Source organism: Ambystoma mexicanum, chromosome 10 (genome assembly GCF_040938575.1).
Source record: "Ambystoma mexicanum isolate Mex_15411 chromosome 10, UKY_AmexF1_1, whole genome shotgun sequence".
Classification (NCBI taxonomy): Eukaryota; Metazoa; Chordata; class Amphibia; order Caudata; family Ambystomatidae; genus Ambystoma; species Ambystoma mexicanum.
The window spans coordinates 1,529,032,574-1,529,048,083 of record NC_090932.1 but is presented as its reverse complement, the minus strand read 5'-3'; the positions used below and the strand labels follow the sequence as shown (position 1 = coordinate 1,529,048,083).

At 45.6% G+C, this 15,510-nt stretch overlaps 1 protein-coding gene across 20 annotated transcripts in view; it reads left to right on the top strand.

Annotated features, from left to right (window-relative positions):
* CIT (citron rho-interacting serine/threonine kinase) overlaps nucleotides 1–15,510 on the top strand; it is a 2,264,529-nt gene that overhangs the window by 2,064,776 nt on the left and 184,243 nt on the right. For all 20 annotated transcript variants that reach the window (XM_069619729.1, XM_069619715.1, XM_069619714.1 and 17 more), the window contains one exon: nucleotides 12,908–13,000. In XM_069619729.1, coding sequence (XP_069475830.1) covers nucleotides 12,908–13,000 — 93 coding nt within the window. The remainder of the gene's footprint in view (nucleotides 1–12,907; nucleotides 13,001–15,510) is intronic.

Sequence of the window (15,510 nt, the reverse complement as noted above, 5' to 3'; positions counted from 1 at the left end):
TCATAAAGTGTCCATATATATTGCACAGAACACTTGGCTGTCTTTTTCCCCTGTACACTGAATAAACACCTTGGACGCTGGAGAGCAATTATTCACACAGACACCCTACTGCACTGCAAAGTGGCTCTTTACAGCCTCGTTACTGTTACTCACCGGCCGGCGAGTGGTTCGGGCAAGCGACCAGGAAGGAAGTACTGGATGTTGATTGAAGAGCTCGAGATGGAGCCTCCACCTGAGATTCCTCTCTGTTGAGGGAATAAGCTCTTTTTGATGATATGACCCTCCACTGCACTAAATTACAGACTGAGAGACTGATCACCCAAAAGAGCAGGGAGAACACACCGCCACCGACCCAGCTAAAAGAAAAAGACAATTGGTAAATATTTGGAAAAAGCAAAGATCATCAAAAGAGAAAAGCCTCTCAGAAGCAGAAAGTACCTGGGTTACCCACTCCCCTTATCATCGAAAAGGAACAGAAAAGGAAATTCCCCTGTAAGTACAGAAAAGAGATTAACTTCTATTTTGAGGATTCGGGTAAGAATTAATAGATTCAGATAGGAATCAATAAATGAAGTGAAGGAAGTCTTACCAGAAGGAATTGAACAGGAAATGAAATAACCTAAACTAGAACAACGGAGGTACAAAAAAATAAACAGGAAGGTTAGTAGGGAAGCTATACCCGGGCGGCACGAGGGGCGCACTAGATATGGGTAGGTGCACACTTCTCAGCAAGGCGTCCCTGTGTGCACTTTCAGAAAAAGAGTTTTTGTGTGTAGTCAGCAAAGCGTCCTTGCGTGCACTTGAGGGAGCAAATCCAAAACCTCGGAATGGAGTCGAAATCCACAAAAGAACACTGGAATGGAACAGTACCCAGTACTTGGAGTCAGCTGGGAAGGTTGGAAAACCAGTTGAAGGCGGTGGTAGGTAAATCAGGACAGAAGGAAGGCAATCCAGTAAACAGGCAGCGAGATCCGATACACAAGCGGGCTAATGACAGTACAGAATCAGGAAGAAAGCAATCCGTAGGACAGGCAAATGTCCGGTACACAGGTAGGCAGAAAGCAGTACAGAATCAGGAAACAAGCAAACCGTAGAGCAGGCAAGGGTCCGGTACACAAGAAGTCAAAAGTGTTTGAGAACTCTCAAGGCAGTCCGTAATTGGAGAAACCAGAATTGGTACACGGGAAGGCTGGAAGGCACAGAAGACGGAACTTCGGATGCTGGTTGCAACTTTAATCAGAAGCAGCGTCCTTACCGCTGCAGTGCCTAATATACTCAGGATGCGGAGCGCCGTAAGCCCGTCAGAGCTCACGTTCCGAATAGTCGGAACTACACGCAAAAAGTAGGTTTCCTGGGAGTTGTAGGCAAAGGCTAGGTCGTCGATACCTTTGATTTTGTTGAGCCCAAACTACAGCGTAACCGCCACTGAGAAAAGTAAGGGCCTGAGAAACGTCGAATATTGTGGCGAAGCGTCACAACTTTGATAGGTACCTTGGTGGTTTGTTTCACCTGGCGTGATGAAGAGGTGCGCGGGTCACTCAGACCCCGATGTGTGACAGTTACTCATATCATCGACAAAAGCAATAAATGAATGTGAAAATAATGAATAAGTAAATAAATGTTATAAGTGCAAAGAATAGAAGAAGATTAAATACATCACCGTTGGCAAAGCAGCAAAAAACATCCTCATCTCGCCAGTCATTGAAAAGCTCCAAAACAGTGAAGGAGAAAGATCTCGGATCAACGAGCCTTGAACGATGCATCCATCCTCCAAGTGAAGCTTTTTACGTTGCTGTCTCAGCGCCTCTCGTTTTAAGCCCTCTGCAATCACCGGGTGGCTCCTTCTAGAACCCTCTGGCTCTAGAAGTTTCTACCCGTTGGCAGCTCTCATGGGCCCCCGGCCAAAGTAACCCATGGTACCCTTCAAGGAGCAGAACTCCCTCTCTCAAAAGAACATGAAAACAACTCCATAACTCATACTCAGTTTTGACAATATCTATGGTAACCTTATTAGGTACCTGCCGGCACCGGCTTATTCTAGCATATTCTCGCACCTTCATCCCATCCTTGGATGAACGGTACAGAATAACATAAGCAATGAATAGCTATGAAAACATGTTTTCCTGTGGAATAATGCGAGCAACGTTGAAAACATGTTTAGCAACAGAATAGTTCACAAGTGCAGATTCCACTGAGGCATGAAGCAGATGTCCACTATGGCTTTGAGTGTACCAAAATGCATTGTGCTCAAGCGCCATTTTTGATTTAAAAGCATTACATTACCTGACCCCCAAAGAGAGAGACTGTAGAAGTACAGGTTCCCGCACTCGGCCCACAGGTGCAAGAGATCGCAGCCTTCTCCAGAGTCTGTGGTGTCTGCCGCCATCAGGAAGCACTCGTCAAATCCTTTGTCGCCCTCAATGGTCCCTCCGGGCCAAGAGGGAAAGAAGCTTGATGTGGTGGGCAAGTGCATCATTTACACCGTGGCTTACACCGTCAAGAGCACCAATGCCCTAGCCATCCTGTCTCGCTACGACAGCAAGCTCAAGCATGTGCCAATTGTAAACTTCTTGCCGGACGACAAGAAAGCCAAAGCTCTGGCACTGTTACAGGAGGGCAAAGTTGCCTCAGACCACGCTGTCACAGTGGCGTTGGACATAGTAGACTCTGTATTCTGCCAGATGGGCAATGGCGTGGCCCTCCGATGCCAAGTTTGGCTGATGGCCACAAACTTCATGGTGGAAGTCCAGTCCAAGGTAGTGGACATGCCCTTTGATGGGGACAATTTGTCTGGCAAGGCTGTGGACAAGATGCTCCAAGCAGATAAAACAGATAGAGACAGAGTGCTTGCTGGGGACACTGCAGCAGAGGAGATAGTCATTGTTTTGGTCCTCGAGAGGGAAGTCCAGCAGGTCCTCCAAGTGGTATAATATCCCCTATCGTCAGCCTTTCCACTCCAGAACCCAGGAGGCCTACAGATGGCGCTCACAGGTCTATGGTAGTGGAGTCCCACGTCGTCGTTGCCGGCAGGCCAGGACCCAGACGCCCAAGCAGGCCTAAGCCAGTCGTTGACCCGGGCCCCCACTTTCGCACCCAGTGGGAGGCTGGTTAGAGGACTTTGTGGAACAGGGGAAATCCAACACCACGGACAAATGGTTGCTGGATGTTCTTCATCAAAGGCACACCTTGAAATTGCAGCACAGGTGCCCTTGCATTCCTCCTGTGGCACGTCAACTGCTGCAGGAGGTTCAAGCCATGTTAAGAAAAGGGGCGATAGAGCCAGTACCTCAGCGCCTGGGCTCCGGAGTGTACTCTAGATACTTTTGATACGACAAAAGTAACAAGGGTGGCGGTCGATTCTAGACTTAAGAAGCCTCAACAAGTTCTTGAAGTCCCAGAAGTTCAGGATGGTCACGTTGTAGCACATGCTTGACCAGCTGGAGAAAGGGGATTTCCTGGCGACTTTGGACCTGCAAGACACCTACTTTCACATCCCCATTCACCCAAAACATTGAAAGTTCATATGGTTTGTGGTCCAGGGACGCACTATTAGTTCAATCCTTTACACCGTCACGAGATTCTACTGCGTCGACAGGGATTCCAGGAGGAAAATGTTTATTCAAGTTGTTTGAGCTAGTTTTCAACAATGGACCTCTTTCCCAGAATTCTCAAAATACTGGGACGAAGAAGATGGATCGAGCAATGCAGAATGAAGGCCATAAGCCCAGCGAGCGATTTAGTGGTTGCTCGCATGCACCTGGGCCCAGGAATGTCAAAAAGCAGAAGCAGAAGCAGAGGGTCTGCAGTGTCTGTTGCTGGTGGGAGAGAGCTAAACCACTCTGCGAAGGTCGAGACAGGGAAAGGCTGAGACGAGCGTTGTGGAGCTAGTGGCTCACTGACGAAAAAGAAAGAAGCTGCTGCATCACGTCAACACCAGGAGCCCACGAGGGACTCCTGGGAGTTTGCCAGTGATAGATGGTAGGACGTCACTTACCAGAGCCAAGATGGAGGCAGACGTGACAAATGGAAGCAATGTGAGAGGGGAGAACGAAGAGGAAGCGGTTGTGAGAAGGAAGTAAGCTGAGATCCTTCACAGGCTGCAGGCGAGTCAAGGAACGCGATCAAGAGCTGGTTAGTCCACCTAGAGACAGCTGGGACACTGCGGTGTATCAGCGACTGTTAGGAAAGATTTCCATTTCATGTGTAATTTTCCCTCCAGTTGTGAACCGCCCAACTTTTTGCTGATGTTAAACACCATAGTTTGACTTTACCAGAGGCGCCCAGCCTTCTGCTGCACTCCTCTGGGCTTTTTTCGCTCACCTTTTATTGGGAAACTGACATGCCCTTAAGACAGTCTGTACTGGGAGACTTTGTTTCCCTTGGTCTTTTCCAATGTTGCAACTTTTCTGCAACATGTAGCAAGTGTACAATGTACCTTCCAGTACAGTGCACTTGGGTCTATTAGTCATTTCCAAAGGCCTTAGATACTCTCGAAGTATTTTTTAGGAGAAGTGCAGATTTGCCGTGGACAGGGGTTGGTGGCAGCTTATAATTTTGTATATTTTTAACCCTTTCCTGCCAGGTAAACCGCGATTACCGCGTTTGGCACAAATAGGTGTCCTTGCTCCAAAATAGCCATGCCACGAGGTTCTTTGTCCTGTCCTTTAGCCATCTTGCCGCTTCACCTTCCACAGGTTGACCCGGGTCAGTCCGTATTTGGGCATGCATTTTGCCGTGAAACGTCAAGCTTTCACAGACTTCTGCATGCCTTGTGTGTGTGCCTCCAGGATGTGGGCTGGGATGTCTGTTTCCAATACACATCCTGGGTGCCAGAGAATCTGGAGTGCTGTGAATGCCTGGGACCACCGTGGTCCATGAATGGTCCACCTATGGTATGCCTGTATGTGAGCAGATCTCCCATTGGGTCCTCTTCATTTTGGCACGAAGGAGATTCTGGATAAGAGAAGGCCCCAAACACCCATACCATGTCACTCTCTGGAGTTCTCACTGAATGAAGGATAGGATCCAAGTATCCTGAAACTAAGAAGCCGAGTCGAGGAACCGCTGTTGACCCGCTTGAAGGTTTGGCACCCTGAGCCCGGTGTTGTCCCGTGGGACCCCTCTGCATCTAGTTGTCCTAGAAGGTCTGTGAAGACGCTTGAACCCATTGTAATAGTGCGACCAACTATTCTTGGCACCTTCATCAAACCCTGCAAGTAAGCCTTCTTGGAAGTGTCCCTGGGCCAACCAGTGGGCTGACCAGCTTATGCAGACTCTTTGCCCTGATACTGCTGCTTTTTCGAGAAGGCCCTCGAAACTTGGTATATCGCTAGCTCTGTGTTCATGGCACCCTCACACCGAATTTCGTACACTTGCCGTTCCCAGGTCTGAAGTGAAGCGAATGCGCCAGAACTTGAGTATACGCGGTTACTGTGACATTCAGCTGTGGTGACGGACTTAGCAGGTGCACTACATTTGTGCCCCTCTTGCCCCTGAAGCCTGCTGCAGTGAAACTGGCCTGATCCATCCACCAGGAGCGGAGAAATCGCCACTGTCCTGTTTGGGAATCATCACTGTATCTTGGCCGCTGAAAGCCGCAGAGCCGTCAAATTGCTGCACTTGAACCTGCAACCGAAGTGGACTCGACTGCCAAAGTTTAGTCCAGAGTGTGCCGGGGGACGGTGAGTAATCGCAACCCTAACCGGTGCCCCCTATCACCTCCATCCATTTTTACGCATGTGTGGCCCCTGGGGGCCCCTCTACTTTCCACAGCTAGTGCGAGCTAGCAAACTATTCCCAACTCTTGGAATCAGCTCTGCCCTCAAGTGGAGGCCCTCCTCGAATAGTGGGAACCTATTCTTCATCACCTCACCCACCTTCCTGAGCTGCTACAGACCCCTGCAGAGACCCTGTTTTGCCCATTTGAACTACCGCATGTGCCAGCAGTGCAAGTACCCTTGAGCATTAGGCTCCACTCTTCTTAGGGATTGGAATGCCTCTTAAGAGTTTGTTGGATGTAGAAGGGGCTAACAACTATTTGCACTGCCTGTTTCCTCCCCCTTGTAGGCTGTGGACCAATTTTGTGCATTAACCCTTTAGACCCCATTGGGCTTGTATATATGTATTTAGATAGGATTGTGTTCACTTAATAAGTATTACTGTGATTTGATTTGTGTGTTGAAACTCAAAGGCCTTGAAATATATGTATTTGTATTTTTAATATATCTACACCTGACTGGGATAGATGTGTAAGTGTCCTTTACCCTGTGTGCTCATTGAGGTCCTTCAGTCACCCTCACCCCTCCTGAGACCTAGTCCTGACCGCCACCAAGCTACCTTGATTGGTCTAGTTTGTCCAGAAGGTTACCCTGTTCCAAGAAACTAGGCTGGCCTTCTGAACCTCTGCCCACCAGGTCAGAGTTTAGAAATCCATCTTAACAGCAACCACGCGGAATGCAAATAATTGTGCTCACCGTAACGGACAGAATGTGAAAGGACATATTATTAGAGGGGGAATTTAAACATGAACAAAACCCTTACAAATAGGTGAATGTGTGCAGTGCAAGTGGGAACCCGATCATGATAATATATCAGAAGGATACATTATCCAACAAATTGTATGCACAATTGAACAGAATCCCTGGCAGGAGAGTATACCAGGCAATTAAAATTGTGTGAAATAAAAGAAGCCCTGAGAATCTGGAGCAAGGACCTATATCCTGGAAGAACCTTTGTGTTAAAGAGGAATACAGTAGAGGAAGCCACCCTCTGCAACAAAGATCTTTACCCTTGAACGGTTGTGTTGAAGAGGAATCTAGGGGAAGGGTACCACCCTCTTCAGCAAAGACCCTTATCCTTGAAGAACCTTTATGTTGGAGCCATTTATTCTTCCTTTACAAACACATTTCTGAACCATCCACGGTTAAAGACATTTGCCCTTTTCACCTTAGAGTTTTAGTTTATAGTGCGAGGGTCAGAATAGAACTTTGTACACAGGACAGTTTTGGTTTTGACATCCTGGCACAGAGAGATCCTTAGTTATGGTGTAGGTAGGGAAATGCCTCTTAGAGCAGGGTCAAAGGGTCCTTTTCCAACTCTTTTATTTTCAATAAAAGTCTTTAACCAAAAAGATGGCTAACTTGTGTTCTGAGTTTCATTCCTTATTCATCACAACAGCCATAGAGCTGGTTTCGGCTGTGGAGAAGCAGAGAGTGTGGTACTCCCACTACTTATTGGTCCCAAAAAATGACGGGAAGGCAACTCTCCATTTTGGACTTGAGGTCCTTGAACAGATATCTCAGGAAGGTGCGAGAAACCGGACAGTATTCTCCCACCTTCTCCCCTGGGATCTTCCATTCCGGTGGCCAGGGAAGTGCCATCGCTTTTAGATCCCGACCCTGGGGGTGGACAAGCGAAGGAGGATCACCTAAGTGGAGGGTCACGGGGGGATTGGGAGGAGAATACCTTAGGGCGAGGCATGCTATCCCCCCCCCCCTTTCCCACATAAACACCAACCCACTCTCCCTCAGCCCTAATGGAGTATTTTCAATCACACCCCATGTCCCCCTCACCATTTCCAACAAGTACACTGGGACGAGGAAGAGGCGACCGAGAATAATGGAGATTACCCATAGCAACAACATAGGGATACAAAGTCAGGCCTACCATCTAACACCTTTGAATTGTCCCACTAATAGGCAAGGTCAGGCACTTTTCTCCAGCTGTGCACACCTGACTCCTTTTGACTCACCTGCAGTATATAAAGGGTGATTCTGCCAGGGTCATTGAGCGAGCTGGGGTTGCTGGATGGAGCCAGAAGGCCAAGGAGCAGCAGGCTGCAAGGAGAGGAGCCCAGAAGGACCGGTGGAGTGTGGGATGCCGAGACGCTGGCCCGTTTGTGGGAAGGGCTGCAGCGTGGTGAGGGAGCCTTGTCTCCAGGGAGCGGGACGGAAGGCAGTCTAGTGGCCTTGTTCAGGCCAGTGCTCATTTCACCTGGGAGGTGTGCGGGTCCCAGGGGAATCTGAGGGGCAGGTGGTGAGACGCTGACCTCGACACAAACCCATTTGAACTGATTTGACCTGCTTGCCGTGCTACTGTTGAGGAGTTTTGTGAAGCCAGGAGAAACTCTGTAGCATGCGGGTGGCCGGAACAGGAGCGCTGGGAAAGGAAGAGCCTGGTGAGCGAAAGCGGGAAGAAAGCAAAGCAAAGTCAAAAAAGGCAAAAGCCAAACTGGTGAAAGATGGAAAGTGGCACGAGAAAGAATGTGGAAGGTGCAAGGTGAAAGGTGCGCTACAGGCGCAAAAGTAAAGAAAGACAGAACAAGTGCGCTGGTGGCATGAAAGCAGCTAAGAGGGGATGCGAGTGACCCGAAAATAAGGTGAGGGGCACAAGTAACCCAAAACAGAGGGACAGCAAAGCAGCTAAGATGGGGAGCGAGTGACCCGAAAATGAGGAGAGGGGCACAAGCGACCCAAAACAGAAAGAGACAGTGAAAAGGAGAATGGACCATGAAGAGAGGGTGAAAGTAACCCAAACATGAGAAAAGGGCGCAAGCGACCCACAGGAAACAGAGGGTGCAAGAGAGCAAAGTGAAAATTAGAGACGTGTGTAAAAGCACTGAATGGTGGAAAGAAGGTGTAAGTGTGCATGACAGGAAAGGGAGGTGCAAGTGTGCACAACAAGAAAAGGTGTGCAGGGCGGACAACAAAGTAAAGAAAGGACAGAGTGAAAGAGGCACAGAAGAGGAAAAGGTGCCAGAGAATAAGGAGAGGGATAAGACGGCAGAGTGGTTGTGCCTGGGAGGAGCAAAGAACCCAGCATTCTCAAAAGTCTCTAATACTACCCCACGAAAGAACTTACAGTGAAAGGTACATCCTGACCAGAGGAACATTGTGTTTGTGTGAAACGAGAGGGGCCTAGGCTTGGGGAAAGGAACCCTAAATGGCCCACTGAAGACATTTGATGAATTTTGTGAAGAGGCCTAGACTTGGGGAAAGGAATCCTCAGAGGCCTAACAGGCCTAACAGACTGTGTCGTTTGGTTTGGAACTGGAAGGATCAAAGCTTGGGGAAGGTGAACCTCAAGAGACCGAGAGACCTTGTGAACTTTATTTATTTGCTGCAAGAACCCTACGTGGAAGGTTCCAAGGACAACCCTGTTGAGTTGAGATATTATGAATTGGCAGAACTACAACTATTGGTAAGTCTACCTGAAACCAACTGTGGTTTACATTTTCTTTTTAATCACCATTTTTCCTTTAAAAAGACCCCCTAGCACATTTGGTTTAAGAGTGAGGGCAAGCATAGGTTTGGAAACAGACAAAATTTGGTTTTGGACGTAGACATTGACGGCCCTTAGAAACATTAGTTGAGGGAACAACCCCTGTAGAGTTAGGGCAGATAGGCACTACACCAACCCTCCAAAGTTTGATAATAAAGGTTTTCAAACTGTTATTTCTGAGTATGTGTCTCTCGTGTTCTCCAGCATTCAATCTGTCATAGATTCACATGCTGTGAATATTCCTCGGCGTCAAGCACAGGACAAATTCAAGATGGTGACATTGGTACAGATCTTTGAGGCTATAGATCCCGGATTGTTTGGTGTCACTGGATGCCAATTTCTATGTTGCTATTCATCCAAAAGTACAGGAAGTTTATGAGATTCACCATAGATAGTGCCCATTACCAGTTTCAGGTTCTTCCTTCTGGCCTAAACTCCGCCCCAAGGGTTTTCATCAATCTGATGTTTGTTGTGGTGGCTTGTGTGAGGATGCAGAGGGCCAAGGTTTTGTCTCACTTTCACCACATGTCATATATTAAATGGTTTTGCCTTTTCCCTAAATTTAAAGTCATAGGGGACACCATCTAATTCTCTCCAGTTCATTGGATCTTCATTGGAGACTTGCTTGGGAAACGCTTTCCCATCCAACAACAGAGCCACAAATGCCTCCCATATGGTTAACAAGTCATGAACAATTACTCTCTGCCAACCTCAGCCTTCCTCTGCCTTTTGCGCCTTGAGGCTACCTGTATTTTTCAGGTGCCGGTGGTCATTTGTGAATGAGTTCCCAACAACTTCTGCTGTCTCAGTGGTCTCTGTTTTCAGGTAACTTCATTGACCTTTTTCAGGTTTCAAGTTGTAATGCATTGGATCTACCATAGCAGGCCCATTGATAGAACTTGATAGCGTAGCCGTTATAGCAAATGTGGCCAGATTTCACAGAGGTCATGGGTGCCTCTTGTGTGCTCCCATGAGAGGGTTTAGCCCTTGCTAGAGTCCAGGTTCCGTGTCAACCTATTAGAGCTGCGATAGATCAGGCATGCACTCATAACCTTTCTTCCATCTGTCCAGGGAAAAGGTTTCTCAATCCTGACCACAGTAGCCATGCACTACCATACCAAGATGGTTGCTTTGGGGCTCAGTGCCCGTATACAGGGAAGTGATACGACTATGGTTCTGATATTTATAGAACAGCATTCCTCTCAACAGCCTATCTTGCTGGGACAGAGTATGCTATGGCGGACTCCCTAAATGGGCAGGGATCAGTCCACCTCGAGTAGGAGCTTTGCCAGAGGTCCTTCAACCTTTAGAAAACCAGTCAAGTGGATCCGTTTGACTCCATTGTCAACAGGAAGTGTGAGCTGTTTTTCACAGAACTGAAGGTTGTGCTTTTGGTGAAGGGGAACTTCAACCTCCTCTATACATTTTCACTGATTCCTGCCATCGCGAGTTCTCCGGAAGTTAGAGATTCAAGACCACAATGATTCTGATCACTGGCTTCATTGTTGCCCCATGTTTGTAACTGCTAAGTTTGGCCTTAGCTATAATATAAAAAACACCTTTGACATCGTTACACGCCTCCACCAGCTATCCATTTCTCAGAATTCAAGAACTTTATTTTTTTAAGGCTTCATTGTAGTAAAGCAGCCCTTTTTCCAGCATCACTAGCCAGACGAGAGCAGGATTTCTACTATGTTGATGAACATATGAACAGCTAGCAGAGTTACAGGTTTAAAAGAAATAGTAGAAGGCCAAAGTCTGAATGTGAGAAGAAGGTGGCTGGAGTACCTGACTGAGATTCAGGCCTATGATATGGTGGTAGGAGAGAACAAACAGGACACGGTTGGAGAACAGACACAGGTTGTGGTGAGAGAGGGATACAGCTGAGGCAGGGGGTTGCAAAACTTGTGTTGGCGGTTGAAGAAGTCCAGGAGAAAGTAGTCAGAGAATTGGAAGAAGAACTTTACTTCATCAGGACGGCCTGCGGCAGGGTGAGGGGAAAGACCTTAAGCTGAAAACATTGAACTCATGATTCGTTCAGGAACAATCACTTGGCGTGGCATTGAGGAGGACCATGCAAGCCATGGAGTAGAGAGCAAGTTTGAAGGGGCAAGGCCAGGACTCTAGGAGAGGGAAAGGCCAGTTCCCTTGAGGAACCCTCTTGGAAAGTAAAGTTGGTCCATGTTCCTCAACTCTGCCAGATGTTCCTAGCGAAACTACTAAAATTCTACCAAAATTGAAAATAAAGAGAGGAGGATGATGCAGGAAACAATGCAAGACAGTACAATGGATTGGGAACCACTTCAGCATGCAAAAAGGAGCTGGGATTTTGTATGGGGACAGACCAATATTGCCACAAGATAACCGGAGTGCCTCCTAAGAGGGCACAAAAGGGAAAGGGCAAGAACTGTGGCAGGCCCGAGAGTGAATGGAGGAAAGAGCGCTAAGGACTGAATCTTGGTTCACCTTTTCCTGATTACTAACCTACCCCAAACCTCTATTATTTCCCTAATAAAACTACACATAAAACTCTTGTTCTTATTTCTGCTTCCGCTCGCCTTTGTGAAAATTGTCAATACTCTCCAATTTACTAGCCCATTTAACCCATGATTAATTATTACATTTTGGAATGGTTTGTTGCTCAATCTTAAATCAGAGTGAACCAATATTTCTATTTCAACTGGCTGCATTGCTTCCAAGTGCCACCAAGTGAAGTTTGTTTCTCTTTGTGGTCTAAGCCCAAATTTTGATTTTCCAGATGTTGAGTTAAAACTTGAGACCTCATACATAAATAATGTTTGCTAATGTTTACAGTAGAATTCCTTGTCATCAGGCCTATATGGAGTATTTTTCGTGGATGCTCAATGCTGTACACAGCATTTGCTGTCTGCCAGTTACTAAATTGTTTCACTTACCAATTTATATTTCCATACTAACATTTATTCATTGTTTCGTGAATCAACAAAAGGAACAGCCACTACATGGGTAATGTCCCAACACAGGGCAAAGGCCCCGTAAGAAAGTGGTTATTTCTCTTGGTTCGTTATTCCTTCTTGTAGTATGCACCTATTGTGCCTGCAGATAATGGACCATTTAAAGAGCACCTAGTGTTTTGGATAGTGATTCACCATTTGAATTATCAAAATGCTAATTGGATCAATGTTTATATTTCCACTGTGAATTTAGAGAATGTTAGTAAATATACCATCAGTTGTCATCTCCTTTAGGGTTATATGAAGTATCATATTGCTTTTAGGGTCTTTTTAGGTTATCTACACGAGTCACCCAGCCATAATGTTAGAATATTCGAAGTAATCTTCCTTTCAATGTTGGAATTCAGCAGGTTGCTTTGACTTGTTAATGCAAGAATAAACCTTGATGTTTACAGAGCAAGGAGCAGTGCCCCATGCTTTTGAGGCAGAATACATCATCTGTGCCTGGGCACTGGCATCACAAAGCATCATACCACATATGTCGTCTTCTGACAGATATTGCTGCTTCGAACTGGTCATTAAAGCTTCCCTGATAAAGAGCACTTAGATAAATATGGAACTGCCTAATAAACACCTACTTAATATAGCACAACATATTCTGCAGCCAATTCAACATCTTTTGTTCTTTCCTATAGATCGAGAATGGACTCTGTATTTGTGCAGCTTTGCCAAACAAGGTTGTCATCTTGCGGTACAATGAGAGCTTGAGCAAATTCTGTATAAGGAAGGTATGTTTGCAGACCCTATGTGTATCCTAAACAGCATTTTGTGTGTGAAAATATTTAATTGTCTTATTTAGTTTATCTTGCTCTTCGCCCTGTTACACAGTTGATAATGTAGTGTAATATTAAGAGGCAAATGGACTGGGTAAGCTTCAACCCTGCAAGTTGTTGTAGGATGTTGCCGATGAGAGAACAGGTTTGGAAAAGGGACCCACACAAGCGGGCGGTGTGAGGGTAAGTATGGTGGGAGAAAGAGACTTCTGGTCTTTTATCTGGATTACTTACTGTTATCTCCTTTTCATACGATTTATGGTACTTGAATGTCTCTTTTCTGGTTACCTTTGAAAGCATTAAAAAAACTTTTAAAAATGTAATAAATAAGAGACCAAAAGACAAAACCACTTTCAGTTTCTACATGGTCTGAGGTAACATGTTTGTCCTATAACAATGTGTGTCTATATGCTATTATGTTACCATGACATTTTAGTGCTTTGCAATTACCAGGGTTGTTGCACCTCATGTGCCAATTAGTAGACACTGAAAGGAGGTTTAAAGGAACCTATATTGGCCATTTGGGCAATGCCTGTGCCTTATACCATGCAGAAGAGCACTAGATTAAACAATGGTGTTGTTATCCTACAATATAGCCCTTTCAACATATTCTAGTACTGGTATAATTATATAAACAAATCCCAGCTCTAGAATGTGGGTGAGGCAAAAAGAGATGATTTCCTGGGTAGGAAACCTGTGTCCCCCGGCACACTATCTATGAGACCAAAGCCTAAATGTGTATTTGGATTTGGAGGATGGTCTGCTGTTTAGGTGCCCCCCTGAAGGAGCTACCAACTAGGCCAACCTTCTTTTTACTGACTATTAAGCATATTATGTTTTAGACATATCTAGTGTATATAAATCCAAAGTGAATCATTCCACACGTTTCTTTTGACAATTTACGGATTAGTTTAAAGTACAAAATATTTTGATTATACAAATGATGGAAATGGCTCAACGCGTTTCGAGTTTCTATCACTCTTCATCAGGGGCATATATTCATTTTCATATACATTTCTATGAAAAAAAGAGAACATTTAGAGTATTTAGTAATGATCATCACATCAGCATGTTCATGTGCGTCTTAGCCAACCTAAGGTTGGAGCTGTTACACTATTAGTTTACCTTTTAAGGGGATGGAGTTTTTATAATACCCTGGAGTGTCATGGCATCCAATTTCTGGATCCAAAAAAGTTCCCTTTGTGCTAGCAGTTTGGGTAAGACTCCTCCACGTGGGAGTGGGTGTAATACTTCCAAAATGACCATTCTTAGCTGGGAGATGTTGTGTTTCAGGTCCCTTTAGTGTCTAAATACATGTGATTTGATGTTTTTTGTCCTAATTGAGGACTTATGTTCTGTCCCCATCTCTTTGGCTTTTCTTAGCCACCCTTAGGTTGGCTAAGACACACATGAAGTTAAGGCAACACAATCTGACACATTTTTACACACTACCGTATCTGTTATGTAAAACACTGCTCAAAATTACTCATTATGTGGCTTCTTCTTCAATATACTCTTAAAAAGGTTATTTGATTTTTCTCTAAGATTGTACACCCCATCACTTTAGCCTTAGAATGTATACCCTTACTATTGAGAACGAGCAATTTGGTCCAATTAGTACCTATGTACCTCACATAAAAACCTTATTTTATTTAGGTTACGTAACATTGGCACCCACGTATTAATGGACATTGCTGAAATTGCAAAGTTTCCCTCTTGACTTTAAAGGATGCAGACTAGACTGATATCTGCTTATACCTATTCAGATATACGGCTATGTTACCACCTCATTGGGATACTAAAGGTGTTTACCGTAATAGGTTATGAAAATGGAATCTCACACTGTAGAGAACGGGTTTGCAGTGGGAGATCCTCATATACTTTAAACAAACCTGAATATCTACTTAGCCACTCATGGGCTGCACAGACTCTCCAAATGCCTAAACGGACCAGAATGATTTCCTCTCATGACTATGACCATCCGCGCACCCGTTGATGTTATGAGTCCAATTCCTAACATAGCTACCATCATATGCTATTGAACACAGGTCACTACTTAATGGCTCACATAAATCTCCCCTTCTGGCTCAGATACACATATGTGCAGAATAAACGTTCGCTATGCTTAAACGCACCAGCGTTATCTGACATTTTTTATGTTTAAACGCACCAGCATCACTTGTTATTGTGATAACACTTTTGTCACAGGACTGATGTCACCCGCGCATGCGCGGGTGACATCATGAGGGCAATCCCAAACACAGCCACCATATTGAAGTGACGGGTGACGTCAAACACTCACGCGCGGATGACGTCACCCGCCTATTTCTCATATAAAAACATGAGCAGACTGCACACAGGCAGGCGCGGCTCCTGTTTCCCACTCCTTTGAAGTCCGGACGATTTCTTGCAGTGGATCCACCTAAAAACAAGAAAACAAGTCAGTCAACATAGTTAGAAAGCCC